The sequence below is a fragment of the Sus scrofa genome, chromosome 16, assembly GCF_000003025.6.
Source record: "Sus scrofa isolate TJ Tabasco breed Duroc chromosome 16, Sscrofa11.1, whole genome shotgun sequence".
In the NCBI taxonomy this organism is placed as follows: domain Eukaryota; kingdom Metazoa; phylum Chordata; class Mammalia; order Artiodactyla; family Suidae; genus Sus; species Sus scrofa.
Genome location: NC_010458.4, coordinates 32,906,472 through 32,928,081, shown reverse-complemented (window position 1 = coordinate 32,928,081; position 21,610 = coordinate 32,906,472). Strand labels below are relative to the sequence as shown.

The following is a 21,610-nucleotide window of genomic DNA, read 5'->3' as shown; positions in this document are numbered from 1 at the left end:
AGGTAATTGTGAAAAATGGGATTATAAAAATGCTAAATAAAGATGATTACAAAGTAAATCAAAAATATACCTGTGTAGGTCTTATTTATGCTTTGGTTATTTTGTGGGGGAGCATCTACTCAAAACTTTAAAGAGGAATGAAATTTTAACTTCTCTCTTTTGTATAGAACATGTGAATATAAAAAGACAATGTGTTCATTGGACTTGGGTATTCATCAAATGTACTGAAAGGAGATTGGGGTGGGGTGGCATAAAGAAAAAAAAAAGTTACTCTCTTAATAAAGCACAAAGGCAAAGACATTCTTCACTCAACCTCCATGGTACGGCAACGCCTGCAACAAAAAAACAAGAGCCTAGCAAACAACCATTTGTAAGCTTTTATTATCCGTAGGAAGTATCACATATTTGGAAATAATAATGGTGCGACCACAAGTTTTTTTTTTAAAAACATTGTGCTTCTACAGAATTCAAAGATTATTTTAAGATGCTGTCATATACTCTTGATAGTTAACATTTTATTAGTTGCAAGAGTAAATAAAAAGGATAGTTAGTTTATATACAACAAACAAAAGAGAATAAGAATGAGTGATTAAAAATTTACCATATGCTCTGATAAAAAAAATTCATTATTAGCAGTAATCCAGGAAACACTACAAATTTATTCTTTGAAGATTTGTTCTCTAATAATGTCAACATTTTATATAATTCTAAAATGAGAGAATTCTTTACACTAGAAAATGCCAATGGATTTCCCCCTTCTACATTCTATACCTAAAAATATATATATATACACATAAGTTTTCAATATATAACTGATGCCCAGAGTAAAACTTTTTTCTTTGTATGGTACTGACATCCATGAAACACTACAAAAATTCCTTTAATTTTTTATGTTCTATATATTAAATTCTGCCTGTCAGATGTAATAGAAAAAAAAAAAAGGAAATTAAGCTTCACTTGGTGATATCACTTTGAGTTATTCTAATAACAGTTAAGAAATAATAAGCAGTACATAAGATGGAAGAAGTGAAATATAACTTGAGAACTGCCAACAAAAAAGGATCTGAGGTTCTAGTCTCCACAAACCCACATAAGGAAGAAGTATGAGAACCTAAAATTTAAGATACCATAACTAGACAGGAAGACTAAAAGGAACAGAGGTAATCCCCACCATACCCTGCACCACAAATCTGGGGTATCATGAGAAATTCTGGCAACAACATTCTAAATGGAATTCCAACTGGAAGGTAATCAGGATGATAAATTAACTGAAACTCATATGAAAAGAATCAAAGCCCTGGAAATGTTTAAGTCAGAAAAGGGTAGATTTAGGAGAATGATTCTCAAACATTTTGATGTCAGGACTTCTTTACATTCTTAAATATTACTGGAACCCCAATGAGATTTTGTTTATATATAACACAATAGATATTTATCATATAAGAAATTAAAATGAAGAAAAACTTATATATAAACTTAGTTTAAAATAATAAACTGATTATATACGAAACATAAATAACATTATAAAAATGTATTTTCAAAAACTAAAAAAGTGAGAAGAGTAGCACTTTTGAAAATCTCTAATGTCCAGCTTAATGGAAGATAGCTGAATTCTAACATCTGTTCTTACATTCAAACTACTGGCTGTTGTCTTGGTTGCATTATTTGAAGATAGTGCATCCTCACAAAGATATGTAATTAGAAAAGGGAGCATTATTTTAATAGGCTTAATATTTTCATTCTCACATTAAATCCATTGTTTGCTCTTGCACTTTAATTGAAAGTTTTACTCATGCATGATTTCATAACATTGTATGTTAGTTATATGGAAAATACTGGTTCACAGAAGGGTGACGATCTTTCAAATGTTAACATATTTCATTACACAATATTTTAAAAGTCAGTATCTTAAAAGTCACATTCATTAATATCACTACCATTCCCACTAGAAAAGTCTTTAGGCACCAGGAAGTTGTCAAGTTCAATCAGATCAGTGGCAGAATCAAGGTCTACAAAAATTCTCATTTTCACTTGAAAGCTTCAAGTTTATCCTAGGCAACACTTCCTGGAAGTGACAGGTTTACTTTTGAAAAAATGTTCCATGAAAAAAAGGACTACGTTCAGTTCGCAACAGCAATTCAGCCATACAAGTGCTTTTCCTTGACACAACTGTACTTTGGTATGCAGAAGAGATTTATGCATACTTCTGTTTCACTACATGGAATATAAAAAAATGTGTGAGCAGAACTGAGATTTTTAAAAATTAATATTTTTTACTGCTTAATCAAGGATGTTAAGTGAAAGTGGCTTAAAAAAAAAAAAACCCTCAAATGCCAGGAAGTGAAGAATACAACTGCAGCACAGTTAGTACCACTGCCTTGATTTACACTAAGGTACTAACAGTTTTGCCACAACTGCTTTTTTTTTTTTTTTTTTTTTTTTTTGCCTCCGCATTGGATTCCAGTTATCTAATTGAGCTGTAGCTCCAGCCTATGCCAGCCACAGCAACTCGGATCGAGCTGCGTCTGCACTTGCACCACACTCACCAACGCCGATCATTACCACTACAAGCAGGATCGAACCACAACCTATGTTCTATCGATCGTTACCACTGCGCACGATGGAACTCCACAACTGCTTTTCTAACATCAGTGCCAATGTCAACACAGTGAAAAGGGCAAATAAAGTCTTTGTATAATTATGAAAATAGTTTGACTTTGTGGACCTCCTACAAGGGTCTTGCTCCCTCACCCCAATACCACTACTCTTTGAGAATCACTGATTTAGGACCAAAGGGCTGTTTTCAAATATACAAAAGGCTATCACATAGAAAATGGCATGCCCTAAATATTACTAGGGCAAATCTTGAGCCAATGTATGTTATTTATAAAGAAGTAGATTAGTACCAAATTAAAAAACTTCTCCCTTTTAAAAAACTGAGTAATCATTTACCAATAAAATCCATTCTTTATAGTCTAGAGTTCTGTGTTTTAACAAATGAATAACAAAAAATACAGACTCTGACCAAAAAAATAAATAAATAAACACCACCATCAAGATAGAGAAGAGTTACATCAGCCCCCAAAATTTCCTAATGCCTGTATAGTTAATGCCTCCTCCCATATCCAATCCTGAAAACCACTGATCAGTTTTTTGACCCTACAGTTTTGCCTAAAGTTTTAAATAAATGGAATCATACAATATGTATGAGAGCCTTTGAGTTTGCCTTCTTACTAGCATAATGCACTTGAGGTTCATCCATGTCTGTGCCTAACTGGTGAACAGAAATCCAGTGTATAGATATACTGAAGGACAGTTAGGTTACTTCCAGTTATTGGAATTATGAGTAAAGCCATAAAAACATTTGCATGTAGGATTTTGTGTAAACATAAGATTTCATTTCACCCGGGTAAATATTTAGAAGTGAGACTACTGGATTATATAGTAAGCATGTTTAACTTGTAGGAAACTCCCACATGGTTTTCCAAAATAGCTATACCATTCTGCATTCTTATGAGAGTTCCAGTAGCTCTGCATCCTTGCTAGCATTTGGTATAGTCAATTTTTTAAAGCCATTCAAATAAATGTACAGCGGTATCTCATTGTAGTTTTAATATGTAAGTTAATAATCATTAATAATGTTAAGCATCTTCTCATGTGTTTACTTCCCATTTGAGTACTTTCTGAATGAAGTGTCTGCTTATTCTTATTAACAAATAAAACAAACTTGACTAGTATCCATGAGGACACAGGTTTGATCCCTGGCCTAGCTCAGGGAGTTAAGTATCCGGCCTTGCCGTGAGCTGTGGTGTAGGTTGCAGGTGCAGTTCAGTTCTGGTGTAGTTAGTTGTGGCTGTGGTGTAGGCTGGCAGCTACAGCTCCAATTTGACTCCTGGCCTGGGAACCTCCATATGCCAGAGGTGGGGCCCTTAAAAAAAGAAAGAAAGAAAGAAAGAAAGAAAGAAAAGAGAGTAAACTTCATAACACTGGAACAAGAGGGTAGTCATTGGAAAAGTAAAATAATAGCACCTTCATTAAATAATGAACACACGGCACGTGTAAATCCTCCTATCATACACTTACTTCCTCATTTCTTTTACACTTGACTAAATAAGTAACGTTTGATTAATATTTGATGCATAAATAGATGGTAACTGGACGAAGAGAGAGGGAACAGTAAAAAATTGGCAGGTACAGTTAAATGGAATCTGAATGCCCTCAACAAGAAAGAACAGCCAAGTTCCAGGCTTGGTGTGGCTGGAGCACAGAATATAACATACAAAGGTACAAGACAAACTTAGAAAGGCAGGAGGGAAATCAGGCAGGACCTCAAAGGCCACAAGAGGGTTTAATATTTACTCTTAGGTGAGTAAGAAACACTTAAAGGATTTTACACAAGAGGATGACACCACCAGCTTTCAAAAGAGACTATTCTGGTCATGCTGTGGAAAGTGAATTAGAAGAGGATTAAAATATCTTTTAGGATCAATTAAGAAATTACGAAAGCAATTTAGGTGAAAGATGACGGTAGCCTAGACAAGGATGATGCCAAGGTCAGTAGATACATCTAAGAGATAATTTAAAGATAAAACCAACCAGTTTTAAGCATAACCAGGCAATTTGGAAATTGTCTGTTTACTTATCTATTTATTTGTTTATATTACTAATGGTACAAATAGAAATTTAAGTGTGACCTATTACACTTACAGATTCAAAATTAAGTGACAAAAGACTGTACAACAGTTTGAATGCAAGAAGTTAGTAAACACTCATATTTTTGATAATTGTAAACCAGATATAAAATGAAAGGCACATCAATACACATTTTTACTAGAAGTCTTAAAAACTTTACATGATTTGTATTTACACTATAAGCATAAATAACAAGTTACATCTAAAGTAACACCATACACTGAAAGATTTTATAAGTGATAATTACCAAAATTCTATCTGCTGCTGATTAACGGAACATTATTCATTTGTTGCCTGTTGTAATCTCTCATACATAATGCATAAACAGGATGTCTACATGTGTGTATACACATATATACACACAGTAACAATTAACTGGTTCCAGGAAAACCCAATATACTTAATTTTAGATAGTAATGATAACAGTCTTAAAATTTAAATAGTACTGTAACTGAGAAAAAAGAAAAAAAATCATTACAAAAATAAAAATGTTCTGATTTCTAACTTATAAAACCACAAAAAATGGAAGCCTCTTGTAATTTTAATTTCTTGATGGTATATGACAATATTTGTGTAAAATGCTTGCCACAGATTATCTTTTTGTGGATTATTTTTTCTTAAAATTTATATACAATCTAGAAAATCAAATCAAATAACTTTAGTAGAAGAACCCAGAACATCATACCGAAAAATCTATTGTACAAAAATAATCTTGGGGGTTCCCATCATGGCCCAGCGGTAACAAACCTGACCAGTACACAGATTTGATCCCTGACCTCATTCAGTTGGTTAAGGATTCAGCGTTGCTGTTGAGTTGTGGTGTACACGTTGCAGATGCAGCTCAGACCTAGCATTGCTGTGGCTGTGGTGTTGGCCAGCAGCTGTAGCTATGATTAGATCCCTACCCAGGGAATTTCCATATGCCACAGTGCAGCTCTTAAAAAAATAAAATAAAAAAAGACAAAAAAATTATAATAATAACCCTGAAGGCAAAATCCTACCAGCATATAGTAGAAAATTCTTACCAATTTTTCATCAACCGCTATGAGTTGTGTGTCTTGAGTTTGGTCCTGTGCCAGTCTCCATGTGGAAGTGCTCAACAACCTGCAGTGCAAGACTTTAAGTTAAAAAATGATCCATACAATGAGAAAAGAAAAGCAGACAAATCTTACATAAAGCAGCTACTTTAACAATATCGGTCTTACAAAACAAAAAAGAACAGAAAGAAAGAAGAAGAGGCACAAAAATCCTTTTTCTCCCCAATTAGTTCTGTCTGCTGAGTTTTTGGCAGACTCACTTGACAGTTGACAACAGGCTGTATTTTACGTCAGTCTATAAGTTCTCTGTCATAGAAAGACTGCCAGTGACAAGAACTGTACTGCTCTCTGTGAATGTACAGTGGCTAGTTTGTCACTACAAGGAAAAAAACGCAAAGCTATGTCAACTCTTCTGGAACGCTGATTCCTAAACGATGGCATCAGAAAGAAAAAAAATCTGAATCATGTTCTTAATGGACTCAAGTAAAAGTTGTAGAATTTAATTACATAATGTTAACAAAAAATATTTCTTAACTCTAACTTCAAAACCAAAGTAGTTAAATAGAAAAATGATTTGTATGATCATTTTAACTAATGTGATTGTTTTAGTCCTATATCCCACTCACAGAACTGAAGAAAGTCTGATTGTTAAAACAGAAACATTAAGTCAGGAATAAAATGGATACAGAATCCTAGGTCTTTGTATCATTACAGTCCCACCTTCACCCCAAAGAAACTATTTAAAGCTCAGACTTTGTATTTCATATACACATTGTAGCTTACACTAATGAATGTCAGAGCAATCAATTGTTGTACCAATTTAGCATTTTAGAGTTTTCCAAAATATTAAGCTATCCTACGTAGATTTCTCCTTTGAAAGTAAGCTAATATATACAATTGACTCAAGTTTCCAAACCAAATGAATATATAGTATTCAACTTTCTTAAGGAAATATAATCAGCATCATAATTTTGATACAACATAATGACCAACAATTGTGCAAAACTTTATGCCAAACGTTCAGCTTTCAATAGTTACAATGTTCAGAAATATATCCACACAAAATTCATCTACATGAAAATTATTTTATTTTTCCTTTTTAGGGCCGCACTTGCGGCATATGGAAGTTCCCAGGCTAGGGGGTTGAAACAGAGCTGCAGCTGCCCTGCCTACGCCATAGCCATAGCAACATGGGATCTGAGCTGCGTCTGCAACCTACACCATAGCTCACGGCAACACCGGATCCTTAACCCACTGCGCAAGGCCAGGGACTGAACCTGTATCTTCATAGATACTAGTCAGGTTTATTACTGCTAAGCCACAACGGGAACTCCAACATGGAAATTATTTTAAATGATTTATACAAACAGTTAAAATAATTGTAAGCAGGCACTCAAAGAGATATTTGCACACCAATGTCCATAGCAGTATTATTAGCAATAGCCAAAAACAAAAATTGTCAAAATAGTAATAATCACACTTTATTGAATCATGTATCATAATATTAGGAAGTACATGTGGAAACGACTAACATGTAATGATTAGTAAGTAATTTTTCAGAAACTTAGAAACTTAGAAATTCTATGTGCCTCATGAGCTTGCCTTTCATCTAACCATTTGTTTGGTTAATTGACCCATTTACATTTCCAGGTTTCTTAAGTTTCAACCTTAATTCTGAGCCCAAAGAATAAACTATGAGGGGTGTGACTCTTATTATCATTATTAGAGTATACAAACGATCTAGCCTATTTAGCTTTTTTGTATAAGTGTCCTGGAAATGGACACTAAGAGATCTTATTTCTAACTCTGGTTTTACTACTTACTATTGTGTCTATGAGCAAATCACTTAGCTTCTTTGCATCTCAATTTCATTTTTGTAAAATAAGGACTTCTTGCACTAATTTTTTCTAGTTGATGCATCTAATTCTAATAAATGGAACTGATTATAGTTCTAGTTTGTTTTAATAATCCCTATAAAAATATTAGGTAACAACTACTCAACTTATAATCTGTTTTTCTTTAAAAATTTAAGGAGTGTCAACTTTCAAAAGCATATATATATACATATATACACATTTGTTTATCCATTCATCTGATGATAAACATTTTGGTTGCTTCTGCTAGATACATTCACACACAGGTTTTTGTGAGGACCTAAATTTGCAACTCTTTGGGTAAATACCTAGAAATACAACTGCTGGATTAAATGGATTAAATGTAATAATACATACATTTCTTCTTTGGTGAGATGTATGTTCAGATCACTTGCCTGTTTTAAAATTGAATTTTGGAGTTCCTGTTGTGGCACAGTGGCTTAAGAATCTGACTGAAGTGGCTCATGTCACTGTGAAAGTGCAGGTTCAATCCCCAGGTTAAAGGATCCAGCGTGGCCACAGCTGCAGCTCAGATTCAATTCCTGGCCCAGGAACTGCCAGATGCCACAGGTGTAGCCATAAAAAGAAAAAATAAATAAATAAATAAAATTGAATTTTGTCTCGTTGAATTTTGAGTTCTTTGTATATTGCAGATAAAAGTTATTTATCAGACATATGTTTCATAAATATTTTCTCCCACTCTGTGCTTGTCTTTTCATTCTTTATGGGTCTTTCACAGAGCAGAAGCTTTTAATTTTAATGAAGTATATAACTCATCTGTTTCATGGATTATGCTTTTGGTCTTGTATCTAAAATCTTAGCACCAGACCATGGTCACAGAGACTTTTATGTTATATTCCAGAAGTTTGATAGCTTTGCTTCTTACATTTAGATCTGTGATCCCTTTTAATATTTCTGAAAGATGTAAGGTCAGTGTGCAGATTCATTTTATTTATTTTCTTGCATGTGGCTATGTTCTAGCTCCACTTATTAAAAAGAGTATCTTTTTTCCAATGGGTTGCCTTTGCTCCTTCCTCAAAGATCAGTTATTTATATTTGAGCAGTCTATTTCTGTGCTATCAATACTATCCATTGATCTATTTGTCTATTCTTTTGCCAAATCCCCACTGTCTTGACTACTGGAGCTGTGTACTAAATCTTGAAGTCAGTTACTATCAGTCCTCTGATCTGTTATTTTTCTTTACTATTATAAACAATGAACATTTTGGGTCTTTCACCTTCCAACACAAAAGCAGTTTAATATCTACAAAGTAGCTTGCTGGGGTTCTGATTGTGACTGTGCTAAGTCTGCAGCTCAAGCTGGAAATAATGATATCCTAACAATATTGAGTCTTCCTAACTATGTAGCTTTATTAGGATCTTCTTTGTTTCTGTCGTCAGAGTATTGTGGTTTTCTTCATCGACATCTTGCAAATATTGTTTTTAATACTTCAAAACATACTCTTCCAAAAGTCTTAATGGTGAGGAGATAAAAGGAAGCCATTTGCACTGGAAAACAGTATCTGAGTAAGAACCATATTATTGACTCCGAGTACTAACACTCTTCTCCCTTTGAAGCAAATTAACTTTATCAACTAAGAATAGTAAAATTCCCATATCATTATGGCAGTTTGAAAACATGATTCCCAATTTCTCTGACACTCCTCCATTAAGGACTGGAGGTCTATGTTCCCTCTTCCTAGAATCTAAGCCCTGTGACTCCTTGATCAATGTAATGTAATACAGAAGTGAGGCTAAATGTGTTTCCAGGCTCAGGCCTTAAAAAACTAGCAGTTTCTATTTCCTGTTTCTTCGAACATTGTTTCTGGGGATATTCATTCATGGAACCAGCCACCATGTTATGAGGAAGTCCTACCTGCCACACAAAGACCTATGTAAAGAGATTTCAATAGCCAATACAACTTTGTTAGCCATGTGAGTAAGTTATTAGACAGGAATCCTCTAGCCCAGGTAGAGTCATACCAACAGATACCATATGGAGCAGAGAAATGCTTCCCTGCCAAACCCTGGCCAAGTTCCATATTTATTTTATAAGTAAAACAAATGATCGTTGTTGTTTTCAGCAACTGAGTATTAGGGAAGTTTCTGTTCAGCTATAGATAACAAAGATGTCACTAAAAATAACTGAATATAGTTTTATAAACATTAAAATTGAACAGTAACTTCCAGGGACCAGAAATGACCTGCTGGACTTCTAGACAAAGTACAATTTCTAATCCTATAGAAACTATTTAAAGAATCAAATAATCCTCAATCTTCTGATTAAAACCAACTATGTTGTCATGTGACTACAAAACCCAAATTCACATTAAATCAAAGTTGTTCAGTTAAATATGGAAACATAAAAAAAAAAAAAAACCTAAGAGTTCTAACAGAAATAATAATGTATCCATATACTTTATGCCACAATAATTATCTCAGACCTAAAATATGTGGACATTTGTTAATCACCTTCTAGTTGGTGATCTTAAAGCCTTTCAAGATTTTGACTCAATAGAGAAAATTTAAACTGTTTTCACCATACTATACTCACTAGACAGAAGCAAGAAAGAACTAATTGTTAACAGGGGAAAAAAAAAAGGTGAGAGGTCAAGAGACCACTTTAATATTCTGGGAAAATACATGGAGTAAAAGGAAAGGCAAAGATCCTATAAACGCTTTGGTTAAATTCAGTGAGAATAACAGTGAAGACAGTTTATAGCCTATTCACAAATATATTATTTAATTCTAATTCAGATTTATTGCAATAATTTCTAATCTTTATCTGTAATACTGAATATTATCTTAAAATGTTCAACTGGTTAGGTCAGAAAAAAATTAAAATATCCTGCTCATAGATATCTTTCCCACTCTTCTGAACCAGGTAGAACTTGTAGCAGGAACTAACAGCAGTTGTGCTCCTGGACACAACTCAAGCCAAAGCCTTAAACTAATCCTTTGAGAGTCATCCAACAGACTAAGGAAAGACTTTTGCAAGAGGGATGAGGGTAATTATCCTCACATACCAGATTTGGAACGAAACTGAAGAGTAATAAGAAGGAGAATGTGGGCAAGGTTTCAGATGGTGATAACAAAGAAATTGGAGGGCATGATGGAAAATGTAAAGTAAAGGAGAAAGAAATATGCCCAAGTTTGTAACAACAGGATAGCAAAATAAATAAATATGAGGTTAAAATAGTAGGAATAATAAATATAGATGTCACAGTGATTACAGTAATTATATTGCAAAACACAACAAATATATAAAGTTCATATTTAGAAAGGTCATATTACTGAACTTTACTGGCCACTACAAGAATAACTCTATAGCTTTGAAATGCCTTAAAGGAAGGAACTGAGTTGTTGTACTTTGACATGACTTGTAAATAACTGGAAGCTAATTTGCCATAAATATGTCAGTTAATCTACAAATTAAGTATAATAATTCTCTTAGAACTTTTATAAAATTAGATGATTCTCATCAGGAAGAAAAAAATTGACAAAAATAACCAAGAAATTGTGAAAAACAACTACAGGTATATCTCAGAGATGTTACAGGTTCAGTTTCAGACCACTGCAATAAAGACATTTTTTTGTTTCCCAGAGCATATAACAGTTGTATTTACGCTCTAGTCTATTAAGTATGCAATAGCATTGTATCTTTTTTAAAAAGTACATACCTTAATTTTAACTTTATTGCTAAAAAAATGCTAATAATCACCTGAGCCTTCAACAAATCCTATCTTTTTGTAATAGTAAATAAAAGGCTTACTGATCATTGTAAAAATGTAATAATAATGAAAGAATTTGAAATATTTTGAGAATAACCAAATTTGAAACAAAGACACAGAGTGAGCAAATGCTACTGAAATGTAGTATCTGCAAAGCACAATAAGTGAAGAACAATAAAATGAGGTATGCCTGGAGTTCCCAATGTGGCACAGTGGAAACGAATCTGACTAGTATCCATAAGGATGTGGGTTGAATCTCTCAGTGGGTTGGGGATCCAGCGTTGCCATGAGCTGTGGTGTAGGTCAGAGATGCAGCTTGGATCCCGCATTGCTGTGGCTGTGGCTAGGTCAGCAGTTACAATTCCAATTTGACCTCCTATAGCCTGGAAACTTCTATACACTGCAGGTATGACCCTAAAAAGCAAAAAAAAAAAAAAAAAAAAAGAAGAAAAGAAAAGAATAAAATGAGGTATGTTTGTATAAGGCAGAACCTGCCTTGCCAAATAATATGCTATAGTAATTAAAATATCATGGTATTAGTGTAAGCGCAGACACATAGATCAAATAGTTCTGGTCACAGTACAAAAACAAATTATGTAGATCTGTAAATTTATTACACAATAAAAGCACAATTTCAAATCAGTAGTGAAAAGCTACAATATTCAATAAATGATACAATTGGCCATCCCTTCATGGAAGAAAAATGTACAAATCCTCTTAAAAAAGTTATATACTGACATATTCCAGATGGATTAACACATACACACACATTGTGTTGTGTGTGTAAGTTACTGGGATAAAACATAAAAGATTTTTAATTAAGATGCGATATCCACAAACTGAAAGAAAAATAACTTCTGAACAATAGAAAAAGGACTGCAACTAAATTACAATAAAGGAAATATCAGAGATAATAAGACACAATACACAGATAATATCTAGAATAAATAAAGAATTCTTAGGAACCAAGATAAAAATCACCCCCAAAAAACAAAGGAGTAAAGCATAAGATTTGAACATAGAAGAATTAATACCAACGACACTGTTAATCACTTTTAACTGAAAATAGTCTAAATACACCAACTGGAGAAGAAAATGTGTCAGAATAAATGAGTAAAAAACCCAAGATTCAACTATATGTTTCTTGAAAGACACCCATTTCAAATAAAGACAGAGACAGATTAAAAGTAAAGAGATGGAGAAAGATACACCATGTTAACAGCAATCAAATCCTACTGCAGTAGGAGTTCCTATCATGACGCAGTGGAAATGAATCTGACTAGGAACCACAAGGTTGCAGGTTCAATCCCTGGCCTCGCTCAGTGAGTTAAGGATCTGGCATTGCCATGAGCTGTGGTGTAGGCCACAGATGCAGCTCAGATCTGGTGTTACTGTTGCCATGGCTGTGGCGTAGGCCGGCAGCTGTAGCTCTGATTGGACCCTTAGCCTCCATATGCCACGAGTAAGGCCCTAAATGGCAAAAAAAAAAAAAAAAAAAAAAATCTTACTGCAGTAGCTATATTAATCTCAAAGCATATTTCGGAATAAGGAAAATTATCAGGAATAAAGAGAGGTAATATGTCATAATAAAGGGGTCAGTTCTCTAAGAAAAACATTAATAATCCTGAAGGTATATATGCCAAACAAGAGCATGTCAAAACATATGAGACAAAAACTGAGAGAACTGCAAGAAGAAATAAAGAAATCCACCCGTATAGTTGGAGATGTCAATACTCTTTTAATAGTAGTTGACAGAGCAACTATGCAGAATATAAGGACATAGCTGAACTGAATAGTCCCATCAATCAACTGAATTTAAATGAGATTTATGGAATGCTTCATCCAGTAACAGCAGAATATACATTCTCAACTTCACATGGAACCTTCACCAAGATAGATCACATTCTGGGCCATAAAAAATACCTTAACAATTTTTTAAAAATATAAATCACGCTATGTATGCTCTCAGTCAACAATGGAATGAAACTAGAAATCAGTACCAGAAAATTGTAAAATCTCTATCTATAACTGACCCTTGAACCACATGGGTTGAATTGTGTGGGTCCATTTAAACACAGATTTTTTTCAATAAATACATATATGTATTTTAAATGTATTTTCTTTATGATTTCCCTAAAAACATTTTTTCTCTACCTTACTTTATTGTAAAAATATAGTCTATAACACATACAATATATAAAATATCTGTTAATTGACAATTTCTGTTATCAGTAAGGCTTCCAATCAATAGCTGGCAATTTGTAATTGTTTAGGGGGAGTCAAAGTTACACATAAATTTTCAAATAAGCACTCCTAACCCCTAACAAGGGGTGGGGGGCTCATGTTTATGAACATCATCATAAAGGGGTCAATTCTCTAAGAAAAATATTAATAATCCTGACAAACAAGAGCATGTCAAAATATATGAGACACTCCTAACCCCCTAACAAGGTGGGGGGGGGAGTTCAAGTTCAATCATATTTGAAGATTAAACATACTTCTAAATAACTTAGAGATCAAAGAGGAATTCTCAAGAGAAAATTTAAAATATTTTGAACTAAATGAAAATAAAAACACATCCTTTCAAATTTTGTGGGATACAGCAAATGCAGTTTTTAAAAATTTATAGCACTGAATGCATATATTCGGAAAAAAAAAAAAAGCTAACTCAATAGTCTAAGTTTCCACCATAGGGAATTACAAGCAAGCAAAGAAAAGCAAATAAAAATTAATAAAGCAAGCAAAGAAAAATAAAAATTACAGCAAACAAAAAAAATCAGTGAAATTATAAATAGGAAATTAATAAAGAAATCAACAAAACTAGAAACTTTTCTTTGAAAAAAATCAGTAGAACTGATAAATCTCTAGCCAGGGTAGCCAAGAAAAAAGAGAGAAGATACATGTAGTAGGAGCTGAAGGGAAGGCAACATGTAGCATCGGTTCCGTAACAATGTAACATAACCTGAATCCATGGGCAGAGGAGTATCTACAACTGTCCACTCAGAAATTAGAGTGTATGTTACCTTATAAAGGGGAAAAAGGGACCAAAGTGTAAAAGAAAAAAATAACAGAGGATATATAAGACAGTGCCCTGCTGTGTTAGGGGCTCAGCCTTTGGATATGAATCCACTGAGCCAATGCTGGCACAAATAAACGCTGCTTCCTGGCAAAAAGGCCTCAGTGTCCTGTCTCCTTGTAGGTAAGTCCTACAACACACAAGTTGTCAATCTCAAAAACAAAAGAGCTATCATAACTATTGATTCCATGGACATTAAAAAGACAATAAAGATAATAAAGAAATATTATAAACAACTCTATGCGTACAAATAAGATAACATAGATGAAACAGAGAAATGATATTAATGCTCTACAACCTCTTCTAGAAAGTAGAAGCAAGAGAGTATGTCCTAACTTATTCTATGATTCTAGCATTACCTTACTGCCAAAACCAGGTTAAGGACATTTAAAAAAAGAAAAACTACAGACCAATATCTCTTATGAACATAGATGCAAAAATCCTCAACAAAATATTAGCAAATCAAATCCAACAATGTTTTAAAAACGTAATACACCAAAAGGATTTATTCTAGGTATGCAAGGCTGATTCAATATCCAGAAAATCAACTAATATAACCCAGCACATCAACAAGATTTATAAAAAAAAAAAAATCACACTGGAGTTCCCATTGTGGTGCAGTGGAAATGAATCACACTAGTATCCATAAGGATGCGAGTTTGATCCCTGGCCTCGCTCAGTGGGTCGGGGATCCAGCATTGCCATGAGCTGTGGTGTAGGTCGTAGACACAGCAAGGATCCCACATTGCTGTGGCTGTGGCAAAGGCTGGCAGCGATCCAACCCCTAGCCTGGGAACTTCCATTTGCTGCAGGTGCAGCCCTAAAAAGCAAATAAATGAATAAATGAAAAATCACATGATGATATTGTCACATAAAAGGTAACTGAAAAAATTGGACACCCATTCATCCTAAAAACTCTCAGAAAACCAGGAATAGAAAGTAACTTCTACAATTAGATAAAAAACATATACATAAAATTTACAACTAACACATTTAATGATGGGTAACTAAACACCTCCCCTAAGACTGGGAAAAAAGGCAAGAATATCCCCCCTTGATATCAGCTCTATGCAACACTGTACTGGAAGTTCTAGCTAATTAGACAAGAAAATTAAAAGTATGTATATTGAGAAGGAGGATATAAAACTGTCCTAGTGTGCAGAGGACATCATTGTCCATAAAGAAAAATCCCAAAGAATGGACAAGAAATCATCTGGAACTAAAAAGTAACTATAACAGCAATTGGCAGGATACAATGTTAATGTATGTCAATTGCTTTCCTATGTAACCAGCAAAAACAAAAAACAAAAAAACAAAAAAACCTGGGATTTAATATAAAAAAATACTATCATTTACATTAGCACCAAAAAATAACCAATATCAGAGTTCCTGTCGTGGCTCGGTGGTTAACGAATTCAACTAGGAACCATGAGGTTGCAGGTTCGATCCCTGGCCTTCCTCAGTGGGTTAAGGATCTGGCATTGCCATGAGCTGTGGTGTAGGTCGCAGATGCTGCTCGGATCCAGCGTTGCTGTGGCTGTGGCGTAGGCCTGCGGCTACAGCTCTGATTCAACCCCTACCCTGGGAACTTCCATATGCTGCGGCAGCTGCCCAAGAAATGGCAAAAAATAAAAATAAAAAATTACCAATATTTAGGGGTAAGTCTAATGAAACATCTTCATGAAGCATACTAGAAAACTCTGGTGAAAGAATCACAAAACATCTAATAAACAATGTGCTCTTCCACATTCATGGATAGCAAGACTCAATATTGATGTCAGTCCTCCCCAAGTTGATCTAATGACCATCATGTCGAATCAAGATATCAAAAGTTATTTTGTGAATATCAGCAAGCTGATTCTAAATTAATACAGAAGGACAAAAATGACCTAAAATAGTATGCTACTATAAAAGAGTAACAGTCAGTGGACTAACCCTGACTTTAGACTCCCAACACATATCAGTAATCAAAACAATGTAGTCCTGGTGAAAGAACAGACAAATAGATCAAGGAAACACAACTGATAGTCTAGAAAGAGACTACTCAAACATAGTCAATTGATCTTTGGGAAAAAGCAAAGGCAATCCAATGGAAAAAAGATAGCTTTTTCAGTAATTGTAACTAGAACATATCCACATACAAAAAAATGAATGAACACACTGACCTTCAGAAAACTTAACTGAAAGGGGATCACAGATCTAAATGTAAGAAGCAAAGCTATCAAACTTCTGGAACATAACATAAAAGTCTATGTGACCTTGGTCTGGTGTTGAGTTTTTAAATACAACACCAAAAGCAGAATCCATATAAGAAAAAAAAAAAAGACATTACACTTCATTAAAATTAAAATCTTCTGCTCTGTGAAAGACCCATAATAAAATGAAAAGACAAGAACAGAGTGGGAGAAAATATATACAGAACATATCTCTGATAAATAACTTTTATCTGCAAAATACGAAGAACTCTTAAAATTCCAACAATAAGAAAACAACCCAATTAAAAAGTGGACAAAAGATCTGAACATATGACTCACTAAAGAGGATATATAGATGGAAAATAAGCATATGAAAGGTGCCTCAACATCGTATGTCACTAGTGGATTGAAAATTAAGACAACAAAGAGATGCCACTACACACTTATCAGAATGGCTAAAGTCCAAAAAACGGGCAAGCCAAATGCTGACAAGCATGTGGAGCAAGAAGTCTCATTTGCACTGTTAGGAATGCAAAACTGTACAGCCACTTTAGAAGGCAGTCTGGCAGATTTATACAAAGCTAAACAAAGTCTCAGCATACAATCTAGCAACTGTGCAACTAGGGTTTACTTAGTTGAACTGAAATCATATGCCCACAAAAAATCTGCACAGGAATGTTTATCACAGCTTTATTCATATTTGCCACAAAGTGGAAGCTACCAATATGCCTCTCAATAGGTAAATTGATAAATGTGGTAGAGCCCCATAAATGGAATGTAATTTAGTGGGAAAAAAAGAAATAGCCTGGAGAAAACATTTGCAAATTACTTGTGACAAGGTATTAATATGCAGAATATATGGAAAACTACTTACACTTAACAGCAAAACTACAAACAACCCAATTCAAAAATGAACAAAGGATTTGAAGAGTCATGTCTCTAAAGGAGATACACAAATGGCTGATAAGCCCATGAAAAGATCTTCAACATCACTAATTATTAGGGAAATGCAAATTGAAACCAAAGGGGTAACATATCATACTCATTAGGATGGCAAAGAGAGGAGGAAGAAGGAAGGAAAGGAAGAAGAGGATCAAGTGTTGGCAAGGATATGGAGAAACTGGAACTGCCGGTTAGAATGTAAAGTAGTGTAAGTGTTAGGGAAAACAGTATGACAATTTCTCAAAAAATTAAAAACAGAAATACCATACGATCCAGCAATTTGACCTCTGGCTACATATCCAAAATAATTGAAAACAGGGACTCAACTAGTTATTTGTTATCCAAATGTTTATAGCAGCATTATTCACAATAGCCAAAAGGCAGAAAAAAAATCAAGTGTTCACTGGTGGATGAATGGATTTAAAATAATGTAGTATACATGTACAATGAAATTTTATTCAGCCTTGAAAAGCAAGAAAATTCTGATATATGCTATAACAGGGATGAACCTTGAAGAAATGCCAGGTGAAATAAGCCAGTCAGAGGACAGTGCCTGATTCCACTCATACAAAGTACCCAGAGTAGTCAAATTCATAGACAGAAAGTAGAATGGTATGTGCTAGAAGCTAGAGGGAGAGGGTAATGGAGAGTTATTGTTTAACGGGTAGAATTTCTGTTTTGGAAAATGAAAAGGTTCTGGATCTACATGGTGGTAATAGTTTCACAACAACATGAATGTACTTAATGTCACTGAACTACACTTTAAAATAGTTCAAATGATAAATTTTGTGTTACTTATACTTAACAATTGAAAAAGAATATTCCTTATGAAAAACTGCTGAACACTGGTTTACACTACCAATAGAGAGAAATATACACATAAAGATTTGTCAAAGCTAAAGACATAGCTTTGCCTAGAGAAAGACCTTTTCATGTATTCATGCAGAAGTACTCTATATACATTAATCACTTATGTCCTCACAAATTTTTAGAACTTCAAAAAGTTGTTGAACTTCAGTGATTATTCATATGCAATGCCTCATGTACTTTGTTTTCCATAATTATACACTTAAAAAAACTCTACTGTAGTCTATGAAATACAAAATAAGTAATGCTTTGTTACCGTACTAGATATCAATTACTACCTTTGTGATTTTTTAGACCACTGCATTTGCACGTGTTCTGCATAAAATAGCTGATAATTGTGAATTATTTCATGAATAGACTTACGCTACAAATAAGCAAATAACAAATATTTTAAAATATATTTAGGAAAATTTAATGGGCAAAATACAAGGGAAATGCAAGGCCGGATAAACTAGATGACTCCTCTAATAAAATAGTAACTACTGAACATATCAGTTATTTACCTAGTTTACCTTTTAGCATCAAGATCCTTAATTCTATCACAATAGTATTACTTCAGAGGTACTGAGCATCCTTTGGGGGGGGGGAAGATTCCATGAATCAACCATGCATAATTCTCTATGATCCTCATAAGGCTTGTGTGGTAGTCATTATGGCAGTGCACCAATATTCAAGTTCTCCTTCCAAGAATACAGGGACAGTACACTTCACTGACATCTCTGCAAGTTAGTGTGGACGTGTGACTTACTTTATTAGCTAATGGAGTCAAAGAGACAGTATCAAGCAGAAGCTTTAAAAATTGGCACATAACTGGAGTTCCCTGGTGGCCTAGTGGTTAAGGATTTGGCATTGTCACTACTGTAACTCAGGTTCCATCCCTGGCCTGGGAACTTTATATGTAGTGGGTGCAGCGCAAAAACAAAAAACAAATCAGTGCATAATTACCTATCACATTTCCTCCGTCAGGATAGTGGTTAGTCCGGGTCCCCAAGTGAGGACAAATGAAGTAGCATTCCTAGCTGTCCCACAAGGGACATGCAGCAAAAACAAGAAATGAATCTTTGTTATTTTAAGCCACAGAAATTTGGGAGTTTAGTATCCTGATTGATAACAGCTTGATAAGAAATTCTCTATTCATGTAATTTTCTAAGGAATATCATATGAAAACTTAAGTTATATGTCTGTTTTACATTGCTTGTTTGATGGAGAGTTTACTATTTCAAGATGTCAGTTTTTTAAAAGTATATGTTTGGTTTCTAAGGTCAATATGATTTTTTTTTTATGCCTCCAAAGCTTTAGAAGGGATCAAAAGGCAATTATATGATTTGCTTCACACCAGCTTTAATGCTACTGTTTCATTGTGGACAGCTCACCTAATTATTTTTAAAAAGCTATATATTTTATCTTCATTTATCTTGATTTTGAGGTATTCCAACTTGTTGCTTATTTGCTTAAGCTTATTAATCTTTTCCTTTAAAAGTCCAACTGCCACAAAACCAGTGGGACTATAGTTGAATCATAAATATATTCAAAATAAAATAAACTTGATCACAGAAAATACGCTTAAATTATAAGACAAGATAGTTGAACAGAACAGTATTTATCATCGAGTAATGTTACATCAAAGAGAAAGCAAATTGTAGGTACTGTTTACTCTTCAATTCAAAGATGAAGTGTTTGTCCATCAGGAAATCTAGCACTCTTGGACACACTATTTCTTAAAGGCTGACGATGACATGATTAGGAATAATTACAAATATATTTATAAGAAAAAAATCACTAACATTTCATATTTTTTTAACTTCATGAAACAATTTAGAAAATGGTCACACAGAGATTTCAGAGTAATCAGACCCATGTTAAAATTCCAGATCTGCCACTTAAGAGCAATATGATCTTGAACAAATTACTTCACCACTCTGCACTTCGATTTCTTCATCTGCAATAAGGATAATAATACCTCACAGAATGACTGTCAGAATTAAATAACATGTTAAGCAATTGACAAGAGCAACCAGTGTAGAGAGAAATGAATGTTCTTTTCTTTCCCTCCAGTAACAAATAAGACCAGTTCATCTAGAGACAAGAAAGGAAAGAGACTGCTACAAAGGATTAACAAACACATCTTGCCCATATTTTCTCTAGGAAATATAAACAGCTAATCTATTTTTCTGTCTTATTAACCACAAAATACTACCAAATCCACTGCTCTACTTCTGTCCTTATTCCCTCTTACCTGGACTAATACAATAGTTACTTAATTGGCCACCCAGCCTCTAGTCTTATCTTCCTTAAAGGTATCTTCCTATAATCAATTATATCCTATCATGCCACCCCTTTGCTTGAGATCCTTCATTGACTGGTAGTAGTTTACTCTTAAAAAACAAAGTATTTAGAGATGGAATACTATGATACTTATAATTTACTTTTGACTAGCTTAGGTAATAAAGAATATATGTGTATATGCACTTTGCTTATATACATATATATGCATAATATATGTATTTTGCTTATCTATATACATATAATACATAAATGCAAAATGACCAAAAAAACATAAAATATTTACAATGTTAAATTTAAGTAGTGTGTTTATGGATTCTTTATACTCTCTCTTTCATGTGTGAAGATTTTAGTGAAAACTTGTAAAACTGAAAACATGACAAATATAATGAGCATGCTTCATCTGTGGAAAAATGAAAAGGAATAAGAATGCCCTTGCCTGAATATAAATAGACAGACTCTGAGAATAAGAAACTAATAAAAATGATTTCTTGGGGGAGGAAGAGACCAGTGGTAAATAAGGAGATGAGGGACAGGGCTGAAAGAGAGACACCTACTACAATTTACTTTATATACACAGAACTCTCTGACTGCATTATCAGTTCAAAATATCACACTGAGGTTTTCCCTGGTGGCTCAGCAGCAGGTTAAGGATCCAGCATTGTAACTGCTACGGCTCTGGTTACTCTGTGGCACAGGTCTGACCCTGACCCAGGAACCTTGTGCATGTCACAGGCACAGCCCAAAAAAAAAAAAAAAAAAAAACCCTAAATATTACACTGAAAAGTAATGATCATATTTTTACTTAAGGCATATGGTTACTGTGAGGATTAAATATGACAACATATATAAAGCCTTAGTAAGTGCTCGGCACTGGTCGAGTATCAGTTAGCTAGTCTAGCTTTTGAAGTAA

At 34.0% G+C, this 21,610-nt stretch overlaps 1 protein-coding gene across 3 annotated transcripts in view; it reads right to left on the bottom strand.

The window, feature by feature from the left end:
- The window catches only part of NDUFS4 (NADH:ubiquinone oxidoreductase subunit S4), a 111,221-nt gene that overhangs the window by 57,557 nt on the left and 32,054 nt on the right, over nucleotides 1-21,610 (bottom strand). For all 3 annotated transcript variants that reach the window (XM_021077055.1, XM_005672445.3, XM_021077054.1), the window contains exon 2: nucleotides 5,718-5,796. In XM_021077055.1, coding sequence (XP_020932714.1) covers nucleotides 5,718-5,796 — 79 coding nt within the window. The remainder of the gene's footprint in view (nucleotides 1-5,717; nucleotides 5,797-21,610) is intronic.